At 47.9% G+C, this 21,852-nt stretch overlaps 1 protein-coding gene across 1 annotated transcript; it reads right to left on the minus strand.

The window, feature by feature from the left end:
* Positions 1 to 10,180: 10,180 nt before the first annotated feature.
* Positions 10,181 to 18,278, minus strand: NIFK (nucleolar protein interacting with the FHA domain of MKI67). The gene is made up of 6 exons (XM_005279793.5): positions 18,090 to 18,278; positions 17,164 to 17,292; positions 14,755 to 14,863; positions 14,107 to 14,318; positions 12,139 to 12,213; positions 10,181 to 10,373 (listed from the first exon to the last, which is right to left on the minus strand). The coding sequence occupies exons 1-6, from the start codon at positions 18,201 to 18,203 to the stop codon at positions 10,197 to 10,199; spliced, it is 816 nt and encodes a 271-aa protein (XP_005279850.1). The 5' UTR covers positions 18,204 to 18,278; the 3' UTR covers positions 10,181 to 10,196.
* Between the last annotated feature and the right edge of the window lie 3,574 nt (positions 18,279 to 21,852).

The raw sequence follows: 21,852 nt of genomic DNA on the forward strand, positions 1-21,852 counted from the left end.
GTCCTGGCCTCGAGTGGGGGCACACTGAGCCAGGTCTCAGATCCCACAGGTTGGGGTAGGCAACTGGTTCTCAATGCTGAACTCTTTTGCTAGTGGCATGCCATTGTGCTTGGTCCTGTCCCCCACTCCTCTTCAATGGTTACATTAAGGCCATTTGGGAGGTTGCAAGAGACTGCTACAGGCTACAACTCCCACGGTGTGCTGATGACATGACTGAGGTCTACACCCCGTTATACAGGGCTGGTGCCATCAACTGCACTTGGGTGAGACAGTCCAAGCACTGAGGCATTCCCTTTCCCCCCTCTGCTGTTGGACACTTAGGGGCTGTGCCCGTACCTAACTGTACTGGGAGCACAGATGATGTCTGCAAGAGCCAACATGCACACTGTTGCCTTTGGCTGCTAAAGAAAGCAGAAGTGTGAAAACAACATGCTATATATCCTTGATGTTCTCGGCTATCCTAATATCAGTGGAATTCTCACAGCCCATCTGACTGGCTAAGGGCTTCTGTCCCTGGAAACCCCCCCGTCAAAAACTTGACGGTGAGGGGACAAAGAAGATCTACACTATACAGACAGACAGACACAGACAGAGCTACTACTTTCCCCTCCCCCAGCCCCAATGCTGCCCAACCTGCCAATGCAGCCCCAGGGGATGCCTGGGTTACAGGGCACCCCACCAGTGCTGGGGTGATGGTCATGCTCCAGTGATGCCTGAGAAGCCTGTGGGGATTATTTGAACCCCCTACGGAACCAGGATGGCCCCCCCTTTATCACTGCCCTATCTGGAGCTTACCATGGCTTCTCCCTGTCACAGGGCAGCTTGGTCGCTACCCAGTGTACCATACTGCCTGGCCAGTTCATGTGATCCCACAGTCACAAACACACACCAGACTGGTATCCTTTCACCACACGGTTCCTTACAAAGTACAACAGCGTGCTGCAGACTTACACACAGCCCTCACTCCTCAGCTCAGGCGTCCCCCTCCCCCCACTACCTGTTCCTCCCAATTATACCCCTCCAGTTACTGAGTCAATTGCCTCATTAGCCCAGATATCATCACTGAACTCTCAGTAATCCCCAACAGAAATGGATTAATTGGCTTCAGTTAGGCCTGTGCTCTTCCCAGTGTTCAGCAGCCTGAGTGACCTAATAACGCCTTGGTACATCTCCCTATTTAGCAAGAAGCCTCCATCCACCATTCCCCTAACTCGCCCCACAATCCCCTCACCCCCCAGTTCAGACCACATCATTGGCTCCTCTCTTCAGCTCTCCAGGGACTCCCCTCCTGCGCTCTGGATGGCATACAAGTTTGGGGCAGGTGGAAGGAGAAAGTTACACACTGAATCTTGGGCTGTGCAGATGGTAAGACCAATCGAACGAGCCCTAGATTTGTTTGAATCAGTCCTTCTAGGATAAGAAGAAAATCTTCTGTCCTTTCCCCTAAGAGTCTACAAGAGCATCCATCATCCAACCCTGGGGCTATTTAATGATGTGGCCTAACTCCAAGGGGAAGGCACTTCTCAGGCAGGTACAATTCTGTGGACGAAAGAGGTCTGTCCAGTGATTTTGGACAGCGCTTGCTTTGTGAGTAAGCTGCCCAAGTCTGCTGGGTCAGGTAGAGTCTCCTCAGTGCCAAGCTGTTTTGGGAAGAGCTGCTTAAAGGGCAAGATGGAGACCAGGGCTTCCCAGAGCAGCAGAAGCAGCCTGAAGAAAAAGCACAGACTTCTGCCAATTGGTTTTTGAGGCTGGGGAAAGGAGCAGAGATCAAATGACAGCCCAGCCTTCTGGGAAATGATCTCACTGAGCTGGACAAATATATTAAAATGTCACTGTATTCTGACATAATGGGCTTAGCAACAGTCACCTTGATAGAGGGGTCACTGCTGATAGAATTCCCCAATAGCTAACGCAAACCTTGCTGATAAGAGATGGTCTGCTTGGTACCACAGGAGCACTGGTAAGAGAGACTGAGTTTTCCTTTCTACCCCCAGCCACCTGGCCTGAGTAGGGTTACCAAGAGTATTACCATTATCACATGAAAGGGGCCGGTACCCCTCGCACTACTGGTTGCTGTTACGGTAGGATACATTGTTTGTACGGTGTGAATGATAGTAATTTGGCGCTTCTGGATGGACTGGAAGCTCTAGACCTCTCAGCTTTGCCCATCAACAGAGGGGTGATGGTGCTGATGGGGGTTTGAACTAGCATCTTCAAGCAGTTCCAATAGCAACAATTTGTTCCTTTTCATTGTCTTTGAGTTGCACCTTAATTAGAGTGTGTATTTTTAGCAAGTTTCAGATTTCTCTCACACTTTTAGCACACTTGGTCCTGTTATGTTCATGGAGAAATTAGATAACAACATCAGCGCTTTCTGGAAGACTGAAATGAAACATGATTTTATATCTTAAAATTCAAAACGATGACACACAAGAATCCCCAAACAGAGAATAAACAGGCTTCTCCCTAAGGCAGTGAGGCATAACTCACCCCGCCTTGCTTTAAGATGACTCTTTCAAGATTGACCCTGCTCACAGCCTGCAGGCTTTGCCACAGAGTCCTCTAGCCTGAAGGCAGGACCATTGCTCCGTGCTCCATGATCACTAGGTTTCTTCATTCAAAATCAGTTACCCTTGGCTACTGCTGTATTTTGACGAGCCTTTTCTTCTACTGAGTTGAACTCCAAGTAGCTGATGGCCACTAGCACCAAACATCCCTATTCCTTCACCTTCTATTGCTTCCTCCCTAGGCATAAGACAATATGAGCTGGCCTGCCAGTGTTCTGGATTATGAAAATCTGAGACAACCATTGTTCCCTGACCGATAAGGCTTGTTATAAAGGGTCTCTGGGAAGTGAGGCAGGAGAGAGGTGGGTTTTTTAGAAAGCCAGGGCCTAGCCCAGTCAGGGCTTTCAGAACCTTGAAAAGGACCCAAAACGGTATCTGCAGCCAATGTAAAGAGCAGAGCACTGGCGTGATGTTATCTCCTGGTCAGTCCTTTTTAGAAGGCATTAGCTGGGAAAGAAGGAGGAGCAGACAAGTAATAGCAGCTACTGGGCTCCTCAGTACCACTGTCTGCAGCAGTCAGGTGTTCCTTACAGGCCACCCATCCAAGGAGAGAACCCTAGGCTAGATAGGGTGAGGGATGCAAGGCCAACATCTTCCCTGGTCTGTATTATTTCTTGGAAGTGTTCTGGTGTGAGGGATTTGGGTGTTTGCTGGTAGTAAATGGATGCCTGGGATCTATACAATCCCTTAGCAACTGTAACAAAATCTTTGTAACCACAACTCCCCACATGCCATCTCTCTAGATTCCAACATGTGCAAAATCCTGCTGCTCAGTCTGTCATACTTACCAAGATGTGTGACCATATCAGCCCCACCCTCCGCTCCCCATTCATTTCACAACCCAGTTCCATATCACCCTCCTCCTATGTACATTTCTCCATGGACTTGCTTCAGCTGATCTCCCAGGGCTTGTATCCCTTTACTCATGGAGTAGCAGCCTGCTGTCTGTCATGATAGATGGAATCACAGACTGCTTTAATCAGGAGACATTTGTTAAAGAAAACTAGACACGAACAAACAGGCGTTCACACAGCTTGAGTTCCATCTTTGTGCTCATTGTTTACCAGGGACTACACCCTGTCTGGATTTCTGCACAGCCCATAGACATCTAGTGGTTGAATTATAGACTGCAGTAAACACATTACACTGTCTACTCCTCCATACAGTACCTTTTCTGCAGCTCTTGCCACCTTGAGTGGCTTCTCTGCCTCATTTACTTTCTCTTCCATCTCTTCAGATCTCAGCTGAGAGGATTTCTTTTCCTCCCTCACCTTTACCTCAGAACCTCTCACTCCCTCTGTGACTGCACATACTTTCTCTCTGTACCTCAATTATTTCACATTGCATAGAGCTTTTGGGGAGGCAACCCAAAATAAAGTTGTGTTTGTTTTAAAAGACTGACAGCTTAGGAACCAGTGGCAAAACAAAGGCAGCATTTTCTTCCTCCCCCAGTTAGAGCCGAGTTTCACACTTTCTGATTTGATCTTTTTGTAGCATTTCTGTAGTTCATCCTTTCCCGGCACAGTGGGAGATCTGTGCACTTATTGGCCAACGAAAGCACTGTGTGGTTCCAAGTAGGGCTTCAGTTCCACAGTACTCAGCAGGTAGCCGGAGAACTCATCCCAGCTTCAGGGTGAGCGACATGATTGACATCTCTTGCTGCCCTTCCACATTTTTAATCTCAATCCAGAGTGGCTCAGCATTACCTTGAGGAGGGAAAATGCTTTGCTTTGACACTTAACTCGTTTCTGATTTGTTAACCTTTTGCATGGCTTACGCTGGCAGCAGCTGAGCTCGGCCAGAAAAGTGAGACCGAACTCATGGGTGTTAGCTATGCGTGGGACACGCAGAATCCCCCCAGCAGTGTCCTCTGTGCTTTTTCCCCGCAATTACTTAGCAAAGAGAGTGTAGATTATTCCTCACTGAAGTCATGCCTCTGAACTTTGACTTTAATGATTAGGCACATGCTTAGCTGTGATTACAGCTACTGGTTGGCTAAGCATCACACACATTGCTTTGACTGTCAACTCTTTGTTCTGTTAGTACAATACCTTGCACAGTGGGGTCCTGCTCCATGACTGGGGCTCCTAGGTGCTACCACAATACAAATAATAACTAACATCCTATTACCTGTTGTTATTCCATCTCCTCTCACTCCCCATCCCAATCCACTTGTGTGTCTCATCCACCTGTGATTCCTTGTCTCCTAGCACATTAACTCTTTGGAGCAGGGATTGTCATTTACCAGGTTTGTCCAGAACCTAGCACCACAGAGCCCTGACCCGCTTGGCCTCCAGGCACTAGCAAACTGCAAATGTAAAATCATCACCATATTTAAAAAAACTCATTGCACATGGATGAGCGGTAATGGAAAGCTCAGAGGCGGTTGGACATCACACACCTATTACAGCTTCCTTCAGCCAGCTTACGTGGGCTAGCTCCAGCCTTCCACACAGCTGCTGTCACTTTGGTCTAACAACAGGATGGGGTGGAACTGGCAGCTGTTCCTTAGTGGTGTTTCCCACCACTTTCTTGGAGTTCCCTCAGACTTTGTTTCCCAGCTGTTTGAGCAAGGCTTTGACTCCGTGTTGGAGTCCACAGGATGCAGCATTTTACAGCACATTTGTAAAAGAAAGAGGAGGAGGATTTACTACACATCACTGTCCAGAACAACCAGAAGCTAAACTCTGGTTTGATTTGTGGAGGAAAGCCTTTATCCCATACCTCTTCTGCAGCACCCCCTTCTCAGCCATGCAATATGCAGACACGAGCACTCTCTGAGCACTAGGGGGCAGCCATGGAGCCCAGGGCTACACCAGCATCTCAAAAAGGGAGTGGTCCAACTAGTTTGGGGTGTATCCCATTCTCCATCCCCACACGTCCGCTGGAACCCGGCAGAAGTTAAGGGGAAAGTGCCCCCTTTGACCTACAGCACCCTCATTTCCCAGCTTGGGTATGACACTAAGACCATGTCCATTGTTTAGGGAGCTGAAGCTGTACTTGGGATATTGGGAGAATCTTGGCCCCAGGGCTAGATTACTTGTGTCACTTGATTATTTTTTCAGCCAAGCCCCCACACCATTTGTTCCCAGGGCTGCGTGTTCTAGAGGTTGCTGTGCACTCCTGGGGCCAGGTTCCCCACCTGGAAGGGAGAGATTACTTCACAGACACAACGAGCAGATTCACTTTGAGCTCCGATGCCAGAAGGTGTTGTGTATATGTGGGCAGACTGCACTATCCCAATCTGAGTCACTCAGAGCCAGGACAACAGCATACATAACTTGCCTGTCACCAATCCCTATAAATACTCCACAGCCTCCCCAAAAATCTCATCCGTTTTCTGACCAAGTGAAGAGTTTTGCATTTGACCAAGTCAAATGAGCAAATGTGCTGTAGTGTTCCCAGTGTGAAATCCCTGCAAGGAGGGAAACATAACTCGTGACACAGCACGTCCGTCCATTTGCTACGGAAACTATGTTTGGTAAGTATCAGGTGTCCCGATTTCTGCTTTTGTGCACAGCCTGGGAGAGCTGAGTATTAATAACACAGGCAGCCTAAAAACAGCATCACAAGTCAGCCTGCTCCAGTGAGCTTATTGCCAAAGCACTGATAGTGCGAGCTGATTACCCAGCATCGTAAGCTGGCACAGCACCTTGCACAGAGGATTCTGTATCCCTGCTCTGTGGATCTTACGCTGTCAATTAGATTCAAAACAGCAAGGGAGGATGGTAAAGGGAGTAGAGATACAGGCTACAGCAGTAACTGAGCGGATGGATCTATTGTTACTGTATGCATGAGTCTCAGGAGTTCCTTTGGTGAGATTTGTTGTAAACGCAGAATGGATGTCCAAAATGAAAGTGGAGTTTAGCAATGGAAGTGCTGGCTTAAAGGAGTGGCTCTTGGGGAGGGATTTGAAGGATGAGGTTGACTAGCTGAATTCCAGTGCATGACACATGGGATTAGACAAGATAAAAAGCCATCGAGTCACACGTGGGAGGAGATGGCAAAACCTCTTACTGATTTCAGCATATGCATATCTGACCCATAGGGGAACTGAACTGGCAGAGCACAGGGCACGCAGAGGGGGGGAAAGGGGGTATGAGATCAGATAGGTAGGGGGCAAAGCACTGCCAGGCTTTGAGAGGGTGAGGAGTTAGAACTTGTTTCTGGAGAGGAATGACTCTTACTGAGGAGGTTGCACAGTGAGAGTGAGAAAGAGGAGTTTGCTGGCAGCATATTGGATAAACCAATTTAGCTCCTTGTGCCCTCAATCAGTGTTATTTCTACCAGCATCAAAGTCCTTTTGATAAAGAGCAAGGTATGATTTCCAATAAGGCCATCATGACTTTCGCAAGGTCCAGCCACCCCCTGGTACACTGCTTGCCCGTTCCTGCAGAGAGCCTTAAGTACCAAGCCAGTTTACCAGTCAGATCTAGTGCAGCCTAGATACTAGGAACTTCTGGTAGAGTTTCTTTTATTTGATCTTGGGAGACCACTCATTAGAGATTCCCCCATTCTGTACATCAATGCAGTGGGGGAAAAAGTTGTTTCCACATCAGTGAAATATACTGCCATCCAGTGTTAGAAGGTTCTTTAAAGCATATAAAAAAAACCAACACCAGCTTGGTGAGTATGCCTTCCTGAATCTAAATATTGCTCATAATATAGTAGGTTGTTACTCAGATTAATTTACAACATGCAATTTTTGAAACCTTTGTATTTTGAGATAATGTTCAAGCTACATTGATCTGGTAAGTCTTTTGTTACATTAAGTATTTAAGGTTAAGAATAAGCATTTTAAAGGTGACCTGGACAGAATGAATAAATTAGGTCAGTGGTTCTCAAACTTTTGTACTAGTGACCCCTTTCACACAGCAATCATCTGAGTGTGACCCCCTTATAAAAAAGTGTTTTTAATTTATATTTAACACTATTATAAATGCTAGAGGCGAAGCGGGGTTTGGGGTGGAGGCTGACAGCTCATAACCCCCATGATACCCTGAGGGGTCACAACCCCCAGTTTGAGAACCCCTGAATTAGATCTGTGCCCTTTGTACAAAACAGCTGTGGCAGATTGTAGGCCCTTAATACGCCAGCTACTGTATTTAGGACAGATTACTACTGATCTTAAAAATTCCTGTTTAAAATTCTTTAATTACTAGTGGATTATTACCTTGCAGATAGGCAACATGTAAAGTGAGATTCTGCCTTCCAAACAATTTTAACCTCAAGACTGTTCAAACCCTTAACTTTACCATGCAAAGCAAAACAAACCCATTTGCACTAATAAGAGGGTTTAATGTCTTGGAAAGGTGCATTTCATTTTATGTGCATGCCAAGACACTCCTATTAAAGAAGGTACACAAAACTAGTGATTGCGCCAGGCTGGTAAGCAGATTTCCCCAGAGTCCCATTGTGCCCAAGAAACCAAAAACATCTGAGGGGAAGTCACACCCAGCCAAGATGCTGCCTTGATCACTAAGAGACAAAGGCAAATTATCTGACCTTAGTCACCCAACAGAGGCTAGCAATTACGCACATCTGACTCTCATGATTTAAATCGTAAAATGGCCAAGTGAGGATAGATCTAGCCAGGAAATTGATCAAACTTCCCCTCTCCTGCCAGGCAAGTCCCACAATAGCCAGAGATTGAATTGGCTGCTCAGGTGTGTTGTCCATTAGTCTGAGCCAGGTTTTCATCTGAAATCTCTTGCCAAGCCTGACCAATGGCCAACAAAGCTGCAGCAATGGGAGTGTCTCTTCTCAAGCAATGAAAGATCAAGACTTGTGTAACCCGAATTGATTTTTTGTGTGACTCAGACTTGTATTAAACAAAATGCAAATACTAATTGCATTGTCAAAGGATCACTTTCTAAAAGGTCTGGGGGAGTGACAGTTCCATGCACATGCTGTAGTCTTTCTCCTGAGAAACTTAGTACTAAACCACCGTTTAAAAAGACAAGACTCTGCTTTTGTGTTGAGTATTCAAATTAACAGACCTCATGGGTGAAACAAGACTAGAAATCTCTACTCTCCTAACAATGTCTCCACCCGATTCCAGACCAGACTTTGGAACAACTAAAACAACCTGCCTCAAAAACATTCTGCCAAGGTTTTATGCTGATCCCAGGATGATGGATAGGACTTTAGCTCAGGTCTGTAGCTACCCTCTTCACGGTAGTGCCAGTATGTCAATGTGAAGTGCTCTAAGTCATCTGTGACGGATGTAGCGAGAACATGTTTTCATTCTTTTTGCAGAATGAAAGCCAGCCCAGCTTCTCTGACCTCAGAGTAGGAGACAAGCCATTCATTCAGGAATCAGCCTCCCCATTCAAGTGTAGGGTACTGATGCTCAGTTTATGGATCAGTAATAAATACAACATTGTAAAGATCAGCAGATGGAAAAATACGAGCTTGATTCTCTTCACCCCACAAGCACCAAGTCTCATTTTACAGATGGGAAAATTAAGGCACAGAGCAATGAAGTGAGTTATGTAAAGCCACAGACAAGCAGCGCTAGACATATAACCCCAAATCTCCACTCAGTTTTGTGTTTTAACCACGTTGTCTCAAAAATAGACACTGCTTTCAGATCACCCATGAAACAGCAGAAATTTGCCCATTCTTGCTGAGAACTCATATCTAGGATGCAACCGTTTTAAAGCAGGCCATTTCAATATGACTCCAGCACCATACGCATCCTAGCCAGAAGTCACTTGAAAAAAGTCAGTCCTAGTTTTTTGTGTTGTAAGACTTATGGGAAGTGGAAGATAGAATCATGGATTTTAATGTGTTTTCCTTCGCTTTCAAGGTTCCTTTAAAGTCTGCAAACAGAGCAGCAAACTTGCGGAAGAGACAAATCCAGATGCAATTAGTAAATTACTTTCACTTGTTTGGCATGATTATAGAGCAGCCTATAGGCTAATGCAAGTTTTGAAAGCATGTTAAGTGGTTGGAGTTTGAAGCTCCTTTTCTAAACGTGACTGTGATAAAGGGTCATATTATGTGGTAAAAGCCCAAGTCTGAGGGTCAGGAGATCTGGGTTCCATTGTGGAGCAGCCTGAAACACCATCTAAATTAGTCTTCATGAATTAGATGAATACACCCTTAGTGTAAAACAAGCATTCATCCCATTGATGCTACTGAAAGTCACGATGTACTTCTAAAATGTTTATAAAAATTGATATCCCTATGCTAATTAGGACTGTTAAGCATACTGCCCCATCAGTGGCCTCGCAAGGCTATCCTTTGATTTCCTTGCAAAGGGAATAGCCATTCTAATGAGAGAAGAGAAGTATGTTACAGAGCTTATTCAAAGCGACAGTGGGCATGTTAGGACACAAACTTCCATTTTATCTACACTGATCAACACAGACATGGATTTGAGAGAGTTCTGAGAATCTTCTATAGCAGGGGCTCTCAGATGGAGGGCTGCAGCTACCCTTCCCTTGCTGCTAAGTGGGAATGCCTCCGGACTAGATGGACGGAGCCCCGATATGGGAAAGGTTGAGAACCACTGTTCTACTCAAAGCAAGAATGAACACAAGTCAGTAAGAACTGCTGGAAGTTCCAGCTTGCAAACAACCTTTGGAATTAAGAAAAACTTGGCTACAGAGACTTCATCTTTGTTTATTTCCGTTTCTTTGGGTGAATTTTTTTCTGCAGCTTCATTGTCTTTTTGGTCTTTTGAGCAGTGTTCTTTACACTTGTTGGAGGCAGTTTGATGGTTATTTCATCTTCATCACCTTCTGCTGGTTGCGATTTCCGACGCTCAAGTGCCGTGGGCGTACACACTGGGGTGGGGTCCTAGATAAACCAAATAAGGTAGTTACCATTAGAGGGACAGCTTCCCTAACAGACACGTCCTATATGACATCAAGACCGTGTCTCCCCCTCCTCCCCCCCAATTCCCTGCACACATGGAACAACTGCCAAGAGATATCAAGTGAGAATGATTTCTAAATAGATTAAGTCGATTTTGCATATTAAAACAGATGTATGTGTTTTCGCAATGGTACAGGGGAAATATGAATGAGATTAATTTTTATTCCCTTGAACAAGTGTCATGAGTTGCTCTAGCTTTTTGGCATTAAGATAATTATTCCTTGATTCAGGGGGTTAAGGAAGATGAAATGAAGGGAAAACAAAGATGAACAGAAAGTGTCATGAAGAATGTAAAGATATTTAAGAACCAGGGATATTGCTCCCTTATAAATCCAGTCATGTAGAAACTAACATTTTTCACATCCCAATGGCAATATTTTTTAAAACACAATCCATTTCTCTGTGCATTCAGTTTTCTTATTTTACAAGTCCCTCAGATATCTGCCTTTTCACAAGAGACAAGCCAACCCCACCCCAATTATCCGGAATTACTGCACAGTGCGATTACATGCTGTGACACTTCTTTCCTGAGGATCCAAATGAGAGCATTCAACCCCTCACACACACACACACACACACACACACAGATCTTTCCAGGTGTACATTAAAATGGAGACGGCTGAGGTGCAGTGTTCAAAACTCTCATTCGGACAGGTCTAAGCAGTAGGTGAAACCTTAGTGTTTAGACTTTTGGACTGTAATACGTGTAATCTCAAGCCTCGGAATCTGACCTTTCTGATCATAGCACTATTTGTTTTACATGGCTGACGGCAGCTCCCAACATCTTTTAGCTTATTTATAGCTGATTAGCAGTCTGCGGTCTGGTTTACACTAGAAAGTTTTGCCAGTAAAACTTCCTTTCTGTTGGTCCAGGCTTCCATTCACACAATTCTGAGTCTTGCTGATAAACCCTCCATGTTTACTGGCATAATTATTGCCATTTCCTCACATGAAATAAACCATCTGTTGGAACAGTGCTAGTGTGGAAGCACACATGTATGAGTATGAGTTGTCCTCCAGCAACAATCCCACAACGCAACTTTCTCTTTAACAGTGCCTGGCTGGAGAAGAGACCTGAGCTTCATCCATATTTGCAGAGACAAGTTGAAAATGGCATGTAAAAGAGCAGTAGATAATGGGATGGAACAGGAAATTGTGGAATTCAAGATCAAATTCCCAGTCCTTTGAGAGGAACGAGGGTATCCCACAATATACAGCAACCACCCCACAACACAGAGCGTAAACTTCCTAAAGGGTAGCAAGCCAGAAGCTGGTATGGAGGACACTGGGATGCCTACCCACAGTGCAACATGCATTTTGATGACACAACCCACGGTGGGTTGACATGATGCACAAGCAGCCACATTCGGTACATTCGATCAACATACCTTATCGGTAACAGTAAGCCAGCAAAACTTTGACTGGTAAAATTTTCTAGTGTAGACAACACTTAAGACATCTGCTATTCCAGACAGCATATGCTGCCTTCCATTCAGAAGCGTGCACTCTAACCCACACTGCAAATTTTATTGCTACAAAGTCAGTCTGTCTGTCACCAGTACAACAAGGCCCAGAACACAGACTCAAGAAAGTAACAGGGGAACTACAGTAACCAGTTCTGTGTCTGAAGAACATGTTCTGGTGCCTTTAGACTGCATGAAACCCACTGAGATCAGTTGAGTCTTACCTGGCTGTTCACAGATATGTTCAGGTTCGCGTTTGAATTTGAAACATTTTTTTTCTTTTGAGGCATCTGTGCAGCCTATGAAAAGAAACAGATCAAGCAATTAATTACACAGAATTGCTTTCTAATGCAAAGTTATTGAGATTCTCCTAATGTAGACTTTTCCTTCACAGTTATAAAACCTTTACTGCAGCAATTACGTCTGAACCAGTACATTGGTCTATCATGCCACAGAAGTCAATGAATGTGATTTGGTGTATATATCCACCACACAATCATAGAAATAAGAGAACCCTTACGGGATCTTGTATATCTACTGACAATACACAATTGAACCCTGCAATATCTAAGTATTTCATCCCATTGCTTTGTAAACACACAGTATCTAAATGGAGGAAGGATGGTCCAATGGTTAGGGCACTAGCCTGGGACTTGGAATATTTGGCTTCTCTGCCCTGCCACAGGCTTCCTGGGAGTCTTTGAGCAAGTCACTTATTCTATCTTTACCTCAGATCTATAAAATAGGGATAAATAGCACTTCGGAGGGGTGGCACGAAGACAAACATTAAAAGACTGTGAGGTGCTCGGGTCCTATGGTAATAGGGGGCCTTACAAGTATCTTGGATAGATAAGTAGTGGAAAATAGCAAACAGTGACACGAATCAAAGATCACGTTTCAAGTCAGTCACTGACCTATTAAGCAAGTATAACGTTAAAGACATTTCTCTAAAAGAAAGCAAGAACAAGGCTTCATCTACACCGGGGTGGGCAAACTACAGCCCGCGGGCCACATCCAGCCCGGCCCCCGAGCTCCTGGCCCGGGAAGCTAGCCCATAGCTCCTCCCCCACTGTCCCTCCTCCCCCACAGCCTCAGCTCGCTCGCTCTGCTGCAATGCTCTGGGTGGTGGGGCTGTGAGCTCCTGGGGCAGCACAGCTGCAGAGCCCGGCCTGACCCGGTGCTCTGTGTTGCGTGGCGGCGGCAGCGTGGCCCGGCTCCAGCGCCGCCAATCACCGGTGCTCCAGGCAGCGCGGTAAGGGGGCAGGGAGCAGGGGGGGTTGGATAGAGGGCAGGGGAGTTCGGGGTGGTGGTCAGGGGGCGGGGGTGTGGATGGTGGTCGGGGAAACAGGGTTGAATGGGGGCAGGGTTCCGGGGGGCAGGGTTCCGGGGGGCAGTCAGGGTGGAGGGGGGGTTGGATGAGGCGGCATGGGGCAGTCAGGGGCAAGGGTTCAGGGGGCAGTCAGGGGACAGGGAGAAGGGGTGGTTGGATGGGGCAGGGGTTCCGGGGGTCTGTCAGAGATGAAAGTTGGGGTTGGATGGGGCAGGGGTTCCAGGGGGGCCGTCAGAAATGAAAGATGGGGTTGGATGGGGCAGCGGGAGTCTGGGGGCAGTCAGGGGACAGGAAGCAGAGGTGGGTGGATGGGGTAGGGGGTCTCATAGGGGCCGTCAGGGAACGGGGGGGGGGTTGGATGGGGCAGGAGTAGATAGGAGGTGGGGGCTGGGCCATGACCCCCTCCCCTAACCAGCCCTCCATACAATTTACAAAACCCAATGTGGCCCTCAGGCCAAAACGTTTGCCCACCCCTATCTACACTACCACTTTTGTCAGTAAAGCTCTTCTCAATCTGGGGGTTAGGGGCGGGGGGGTTTCACATTCCTAACCGACAAGTTTCACCGACAAAAGTGCTGGTGTGCAAAGAGTGGCTACAGGACCGTACACCACTGTAAGGTCCGTAGTGTAGACATGGCCCAAGTCTGGTAGAGCGCACAATCCACCAATCAAGTCACTGCATGATTTCTACGAGCGCTCACACTGTCCTCACTCTGATTTAGTCTCTGCACCAATCTCCAGATTAAATGTAACATTCTTAGATCAATCACGTATAATGGATGCAACACTTTCTCCTATTTAGCACAATCTTAGACATGAACTTTGAATTTAATACTTGACCAAGCTACCACAAACCACTTACAAATCCAGGGAAGTCATAATCTATTCCCTTCTCAGCCAGCCTCTTTCGTAACCGTTTCTCATTTTTTAGTAGTCTCTCTGTCATCCTTGTCTTTTCTTGGGGTGTTCGTTTCTTGTTATATCGCTTGACTGCCGGGTGCGATGGCTTCCTAAATGTCTTCTCACTGCCTCTGAAGAGGTTTTCATGGACCTTTTCAGGCGGCATAAATTCACCTGTGTCATAAAGCATATCACACTAAATCAACAGTTAAGAACGTAAGAATGGCCATACTGGGTCAGACCAATGGTGCATCTAGCTCATCTTCCGGCAGTTGCCAGTGTCAGATGCTTCAGAGGAAATGAACAGAATAGGACAGTGATTTTCAACCCCTTTTCATCTGTGGACCCCTAAAAAATTTCAAAGGTAGGTGTGGACCCCTTTGAAAATCCTAGACAGTCTTAACAGTCAAAAGACTGCGAGGAATGCATGGGGGGGAGGGGGGAGAAGACACTCGTGGAGAAAGGAAAAAAGAATCTGTGATATTCACTTGGAAGAGCTCCTTGTGTGCTGGAACTCTAACATGAAAACGCAAAATTTCCCTGACTTCCCAGAAAACAATACACTCACATGCTCACATTTCCCGCACTCACCAGTGTCTCAGATACTCACACTTTAGGAGTCTTTCACAGAACAGGTAATTGTTCATGGTATCGGCAACAATCTTAGCAACTTCATCTGATTCAAACTCTACAAATCCATAGCCTTTGCTGTCTCCAGTCTGCCAGACAATGACAACAGTATCAGAAATCTAGGTTACGTTTACACACTATGTCTGAGAACTACACTAGTCTGTTTTTTCACACTCCAAGGGTTATATTCTGTTCTCAGATCAACAAAGACAACTCCCAGTAAACTCAGTAAGCACTGCATGCGTCTTAGGGCAGAATTAGCCTATGATGATGTACAAGATAAAGATAAGCTTTTACAGATTCTATGTGAAACCAATAGCTCTGCGTTATGTATATAGAGAAATAAACATTACTTAGTAACAAATATAACAAAACTAAAAAGCTAAGTAAAAGTTATGCCATGAGATGAAGGGGCATTTCCCCTTTCGGTAGAAGGGGTGGCCAACCTGTGGCTCCAGAGCCACATGCGACTCTTCAGACAGAAGTTAACATGTGGCTCCTTTTACAGGCACTGACTCCGGGGCTGGAGCTACAGGCTTCAACTTTCCAATGTGCCGAGGAGTGCTCGCTGCTCAACCCCTGGCTCTGCCACATGCCCTGGCCCCCACTCCACCCCTTCCCCTCCCTCCCCTGAGCTTGCCCTGCTCTCCCTCCTCCCCAGAGCCTTCTGCATGCCACAAAACAGCTGATTGGGAGGTGCGGGGAGGCGCTGGTCGGCATGCTGGTGGGCGGGAGGCGCTGGGAGGTGGCTCAGGTTGGCCACCCCGATCTAAAGCCAGCCATTTGTATTACAAAGTAGTCAGGAAGTTTAAAAGCACTGTCCCTCCTGTTATATTAATTCAGAATTCTACGCTGGATATAGACTACTCTAACATTTCTCACTTAAGTGTGTTTAGTTCTGATGAAAGGGGCTAGATTCACAGCACTGGAATTGGAGCCCTGTTTAACCACAGAACCAGGGGCAACTTCCTCACAACACTGCCTATTTATCTCTATCCTTTTCTGGAATGACCACCTTTATGGTAAGAGGTAATGGCAAGTCTTTTCCCTCTTCTGACCCTGCCAACAGGGTTTCCACTTCAAGTGATACCTCTACACTACAAAACAGATAGAACCAATAACTTGTTACTTATAAGCCAATGATGAGACTTCAAAATACGGTTATCTTCAGTAACCAGCTGAGCTGGGTTCAAACCAGTAACTTAAATTAAAGGTTTTAAAGGCCAATGACCAAAGTTCAATCAGCCTCTGGAACAAGACATTTATTATAAACATCCAAGTAAAAGTCTACTTCTGAGGCGGTGAAGTTTATGTGAAACCAATCAATGGCTTCAGAAGTTCAGGAATTCAGGATCCTCATCCCATTTCCGAAGAGCAAACATTTCTGTGTGTTCTGAGAGGCTATCATCGTTTCCAGAATGGACTCTTAGAACACAAGAGCGGGGATATTTCAGGCTCTCTCAGATCCTGGTATAAACGGCAGCCCATTTTTAGTCTGTGTTCCTCCATATTGCTTTTATACATTGGCTGGTGCGATTGCACGTCAGTAACATTCTCAAAATGGAAATCAAGAGGACGACGACGTCCAGGATGTGAGGATTTCATAATGTTAAATAATCTACCGTCCAAGTCCTAGCACTGGTAGCTACGTTAACTGATTTTGTTTGTGCAGCACACAAAGTGTGCTCTGCACTTTACAAAACCCTGCCCCACGGATCTTACAATTTAATTGTAGACATGAATGAAAGGAAAAACTGGGGCTGTGACAAAGCAGGAGAAAGGGAAGAGGGCTGCAACAAGATTACACAATATTTGGTTGGTCATATGCATTTTTTGGTGGCTAGCAGGGCAGAGAGAAGGGCACAAAGACAGATGAGAACAGATTTTAGCAGCTGCATTTTGGATGTACTGAAGGGAAGTCAGGGAGGCTGGAGAGAAGGTTGCAGCAATCAAGACTGGCGATAAGGACACAGAAAAGTGCTTTAGCCATTGGGATAGAGAAGAATTGGATTTTTGAAATGTTGTGGAAGTTAGACTTGGTAACACCCTGGCAATGTAGGAAGGAGTGAGAGGGTGTCAAAGATTAATCCAAGGGTCAGAGCTTCAGTGATTTTAAGATGATGTTATCCACACCAATGGAGAAAGATAATGGAGAAAGGCTGCTACTTTCTACATCTTAATGTAGAACAATTAGGCCTTGAATGAAGTTCAGGGAAACGGTAATAAAAAATAACAATGAGGACACCAGTATGCTGAAAGCCCCTGGCCAGTGCTCACTTCTAATGGGGAAAGTTTATTAAATGAATGTGAGGATCTGGGGGAAGTAGGGAAAATTCAGTAATAACTGCAATTAGGAAGCTAAACAATTCAAAGCAATTATGATTTTTACCTTTTTACTTCTTGAAAGCCGAAGTCTGGTGACTGTTCCAAACTGGCTGAAGTACTCCTGGAGTTGTGGCTCATAAAGGCCCCTAGGGATATGCCCTAAATAAATTACACCAGGAGTCAGCTTCTCGTGCTGCGAATAGGAAAAGTACAGGTAACATTAAAAACACAGGAACATTTATGCCCAATCACCACCTTAAACAAAAGGAGACAAGAAGCCACCGATCTGGTCCCAGCACAGTAATTCCTAGTCTCATCTTCCAAAGCAGGCTGCATCCCTGACTGATTTCCTGTTTTCTTCCCATAGCCAGTCTCCCACCAGATACAATTTTCACAATCACAGCACGAATACATCCACTGAGATTTAAACGCAAAACCCTACTGCCAAGTATCTTCACTATCGCGGTTCTGCGCCACTTTCGACCTTGTTCCTCAACTCTACAGGTGGGGAGGGGTGGGAGGGAGACTGGGAAAAGAGGGGAGTGTGGGGGAAGGGGGGAGAGGAGGGAGATTCAATTTTTTTAGTCAGCCTCTGGCTGTTCAGCGTCTGAAATGTCTCTCTCCACGGGGCCGCGCGGGGGGGGGGGGGGGGGGAGAGTGGGGCCCCCATAGGAATATAGTATTCTATAATATTGCAACTTTTTTTTATGGAAGGGGCCCCCGAAATTACTTTGCCCTGGGCCCCCTGAATCCTCTGGGCGGCCCTGTCTCGCCGTAGCGGAGCCCCCGCGCCGACCCGCCAGTTCCCCCTACACTGTCCAGAGGCGCCTCCACAGCCCCGGGAGAAGGGGCCGGAACCCCCGGCCCCGGCCGCTCGCGTGAGGGGCGCTCTGCTGCACTGTCTGCAGCCGGCTGGAGGCAGCTCCGCTGCTCGCGGCTGGCCCGAGGGAGCGCAGACCCGCCGGCGGGGAGCAGGGCCCGGGCTCTCACCTTGGTCCCCCTGCCGGAGCGGACGCGCAGCACCTTGTCCTGGAACTCGCGCTGCAGCTGCGGGTCCAGGGAGAGGAGCGAGGCCGGGGCCCCAACCGCTTCCGCCGCCGCCATACCGCTCTCTCGCACTGACCACGCCGCCGACTCCGGGAGCGAGCCCGGCCACTTCCGCTTCCGGGTCACTCAGCGGAAGTGCTCTCCAGCCAACTTCCGCCCGCGCGGGCTGCAGGGCCCGAGCGGAGACGTAGGGCTACAGCGGCCCCTGGCGGCCAGAGCGGAGCCAGCCCGGCCCGCACCCTGCCTGCCGGGCGCGGCCACGTGGGCGCTGGCTGGGGCCGGGGAGCTAGCCAGGGCGCTGCCGCTTTCCCCCTCCAGCCTCCACATCCCACCGGGTCCTTGTTTTCGGGGACACGCGGCCCGAGCAGAAATGCAGGAGCCCAGGGGAACTGCATGGAGCTGGGCATGAGCGAGGCAAGCCCCTGGGAGGCAGGGCTGCCCCGGTGGAGATGCAGGGCACCAGGGAACTAATCAGTGTCCGCAAAGGAGGCCCCAGAGCATGGCAAGAGAGTGAAACGCCCATAGGTCCAGATCCTCAACGGTAGTTAGGTGCCTAATATTACTCCCCGGGGGAATTCTGCACCAAAAAAAATCCTGCACACAGTTTAAAGTTCTGCATATTTTATTTGTCCACAGAACACAGTATAATCACTCCAGTTTAAATTATGTTGGTAATTTATTTCAAAATATCCGTCAACAAGAATGTCACAATAGAGACGACAACAAAAAATTGCCCCAGGAGTAGAGAATTAAACCCCTGTGACAACCTGGTTCCAGTTGAGGGATGCAGGAGGGGACTGTGGGGGGGCACCCCAGAGTCCAGATACCTGCATCCCCCAGAGCCCAGCTGTGGGGCACCTCCTTCCCCCAGAGCCTTTATTCCCCCTAGCTTCTTTACGGTCCTGCCCTTCCACACCCTTTGCGAGCCAGGTCTCCCGAGCCGTCTCTCATTGTATGGGGAGATTTTGGAGGACCTGTTAAAGGCCAGGGACCGCTACTGATAGTGTAATATTGATTATCATACTTGTTGCTAACAGCAGCCAAACTTCTGGGCCTTTTTGCAGGCCTATGCAGCCTTAGCATGACTAAGCCAGAAGGACTCAGCCTCTTGCTCAACCTTTGTCTGACTCTCCACCCCTCTCTCATGAAGTCTCTGTTGAACATGCTGGGGTCTGTGTTTTAGGAGAAAAACAAGAAGCTTACCAATATTTGCCTTCTGGGATGTGTCTGTCAGGGCCTCAAGGCATGCAGACCCTGCAGGAATACATCTGCCTAATTAATAAAGAGTCCTGTGGCATTTTATAGACTAACAGACGTATTGGAGCATAAGCTTTCGTGGGTGAATACCCACTTCGTCAGACGCATGATTGTCTGCCTAATTAGTAATCTGAGGAAACCTCTTGCTTAGCTTTTGAAACTGCTTGCCTAACAAGGTTTTTGATTGTTGTTTCTGTTGTCTACTAACAAGATAAATAAGGGGAGAGAGGTTTGGTCTCTTTGGGATCACTTCATGGACGCAGTTTAGGGCCCTCAACAATAGCTGAAAGACAGGCCAATCCGATGGCTCCCACTGTACCACTCAAGAGCCACACCAAACTTCAGTAATTATTGAGGGTTGGGGGTGTTTTACTAACCTGTTGTGGATGTTTGTAAGTGCTTGAAACTAAATAAAGTATAGCTTTACGTGAGAGCACTCTTGTATTGTACTGTTTGTGCCAGCCATCTATTGGTCGGATGGCCATGTCTCCATTGATTTATTTCCTGACACCACCTCACACAGAGTAAGTTACCAGGAGCTTTGGATTGAAACAACTCTGGGTAACACCATCCCTGGATGGATGAGGATCAAGCCAGGCAGCCAAAGCATGGAGCGCCTCCATCCCCTGGATGAAAGCCAGTGAGCTGGGCTCTGTAGAGTGCAGCGGCCCCTAGTGGCCGCCAGCAGCTCTGCAGAATTCCCCCAGGAGTAAAATATGTCTGAGGATCTGGGCCATATAGTCCTTCTATGGGGACAGAAGGAGGCCCCTACAGAGTTTCCTTAGCAAAACTTTTCTTTGTCTGATGCCTACAAAAATGCTGACAACAGTCAGGCTGTTGCTGTGCTAATCATGCTGACTAGTATCATCCAATTTACTTGTATTTCCCCTTCTGTCTGTATCCATCTCTTGTCTTGTCTTGAAGTTGTAAGCTCCTTGGGCATAGACTGTCTTTTTGTTCTGTTTGTACACCACCAGGTACAATGTGGTCCTGGTCCACGACTAGAGCTCCTAGATGCTATGGTAATATAAATAATAATTAATAATTTGTTCAGTAAAATAGAGATTTCGGTTGTTTGAGTTTTGATAGAATATATGTGAGTAGGTCCTATATGTTCCCTAAATTCTGAGTGGGTTGGAGAGAGTACTCATGAACAGCTGCCCTCCCAACCGTGAGTGGAAAGAAATTGAGACCCCATGGTCTTTCTGCCCCTGCCCTGCCTCGTGGGGGGTGAAGAGAGATCCAGTGAGGCTGCTGCCTCCAATCAACCTAACAGAGGTGCATGCCCCACCCACCCTCCACCCCAAGCCCTCTGGACCTTTTTGTCGGGCCCCCGCCCCGTGGACCTGACCGGCCTCCCCCTCGCCCCTTCACTGTGAGCCTTGCAGCCGGTTCGTTTCCAGACCGCGCCGAGGAAACATCTATACATGCTCGTATCTATACATGCTCCACACCCTTCACTTCCTCACCCTTGCATCCCACCCTGACACAAAGTGGTGGGACCTCCTGCCACCTCTGGAGGGTGAAGAGCCCCTGTGTGCCAGCCTATATTCCACCCGAGGCCCGCCGGGGATATCAGTTGGCAGCTCCTTCACGGGGCCATGAGCACGGGCGTGTACTTGGCGCGGTTCACCCCCATCCCAGACACCTGACCATAGGGGAGATGGTGAAGACATCCCACAAGCTTCCAAAAATGGGGGGGTTGCACAAGTACTGGAGAAGGAGGTTTCGGAATGAAATGCTGGGGGCTGATTAAAGACAAGGTGGGTTCTGCATGGGTGGTGGTGAATTGAAACGCTTCTGCTGTGGGGAGATCAGGCCAAGATGGAGGAGCCCAGCGAGGTTCCCTTCCCCACTCTGGGCAGTAGGGTGACCAGATGTCCCAATGTTATCGGGACAGTCCCGATAGTTGGGGCTTTTTCTTATATAGGTGCCCACAACCCCCACCCGCTATCAGGTCACCCTACTGGGCAGCTCGCCAGCTGCTTGTGAAGGGATGGGAAGCCGGCCAGTAACACAAACATCCCCCGCTTCTTTGAGGATGCTGGCGGGCGGGCGGGCGGGGGGGGTCAGCTCCCTTCTCCCCACGGCCGAGCTTTGCCCGCTCCAGAGCGCGGGGGGGGGAGGGGGCAGTCAGGGACACACCCACAGGGTAAGAAAGAGGCAGTGGGTAGAGAGGCGCGCACTGCGCCTGCGCACGCTGGCCCGGGGCGCCTACCCCACTGCCTGTCCGAAATGGCTCACGCGGCCCCCTGCAGGCTGAACTCGCTCTGCAGCCAACTTTCGTTTTCCTCGAGGGGTGGGTGTCCGCTCTGCGCCAGGAGCGTAGAAGGACCCAGACGGCGGCCGGCAGGCAGTGATTAGGGCACCCTTGCGCTCGGAGTGTGGAAACCCTCGCTCAGAAGAAGGGGTCCCGACGCGGAATGTAGAAGCCCGCCCGCTGCGTGGC

The sequence above is a fragment of the Chrysemys picta genome, chromosome 11 (assembly GCF_011386835.1).
Source record: "Chrysemys picta bellii isolate R12L10 chromosome 11, ASM1138683v2, whole genome shotgun sequence".
Lineage (NCBI taxonomy): Eukaryota > Metazoa > Chordata > Testudines > Emydidae > Chrysemys > Chrysemys picta.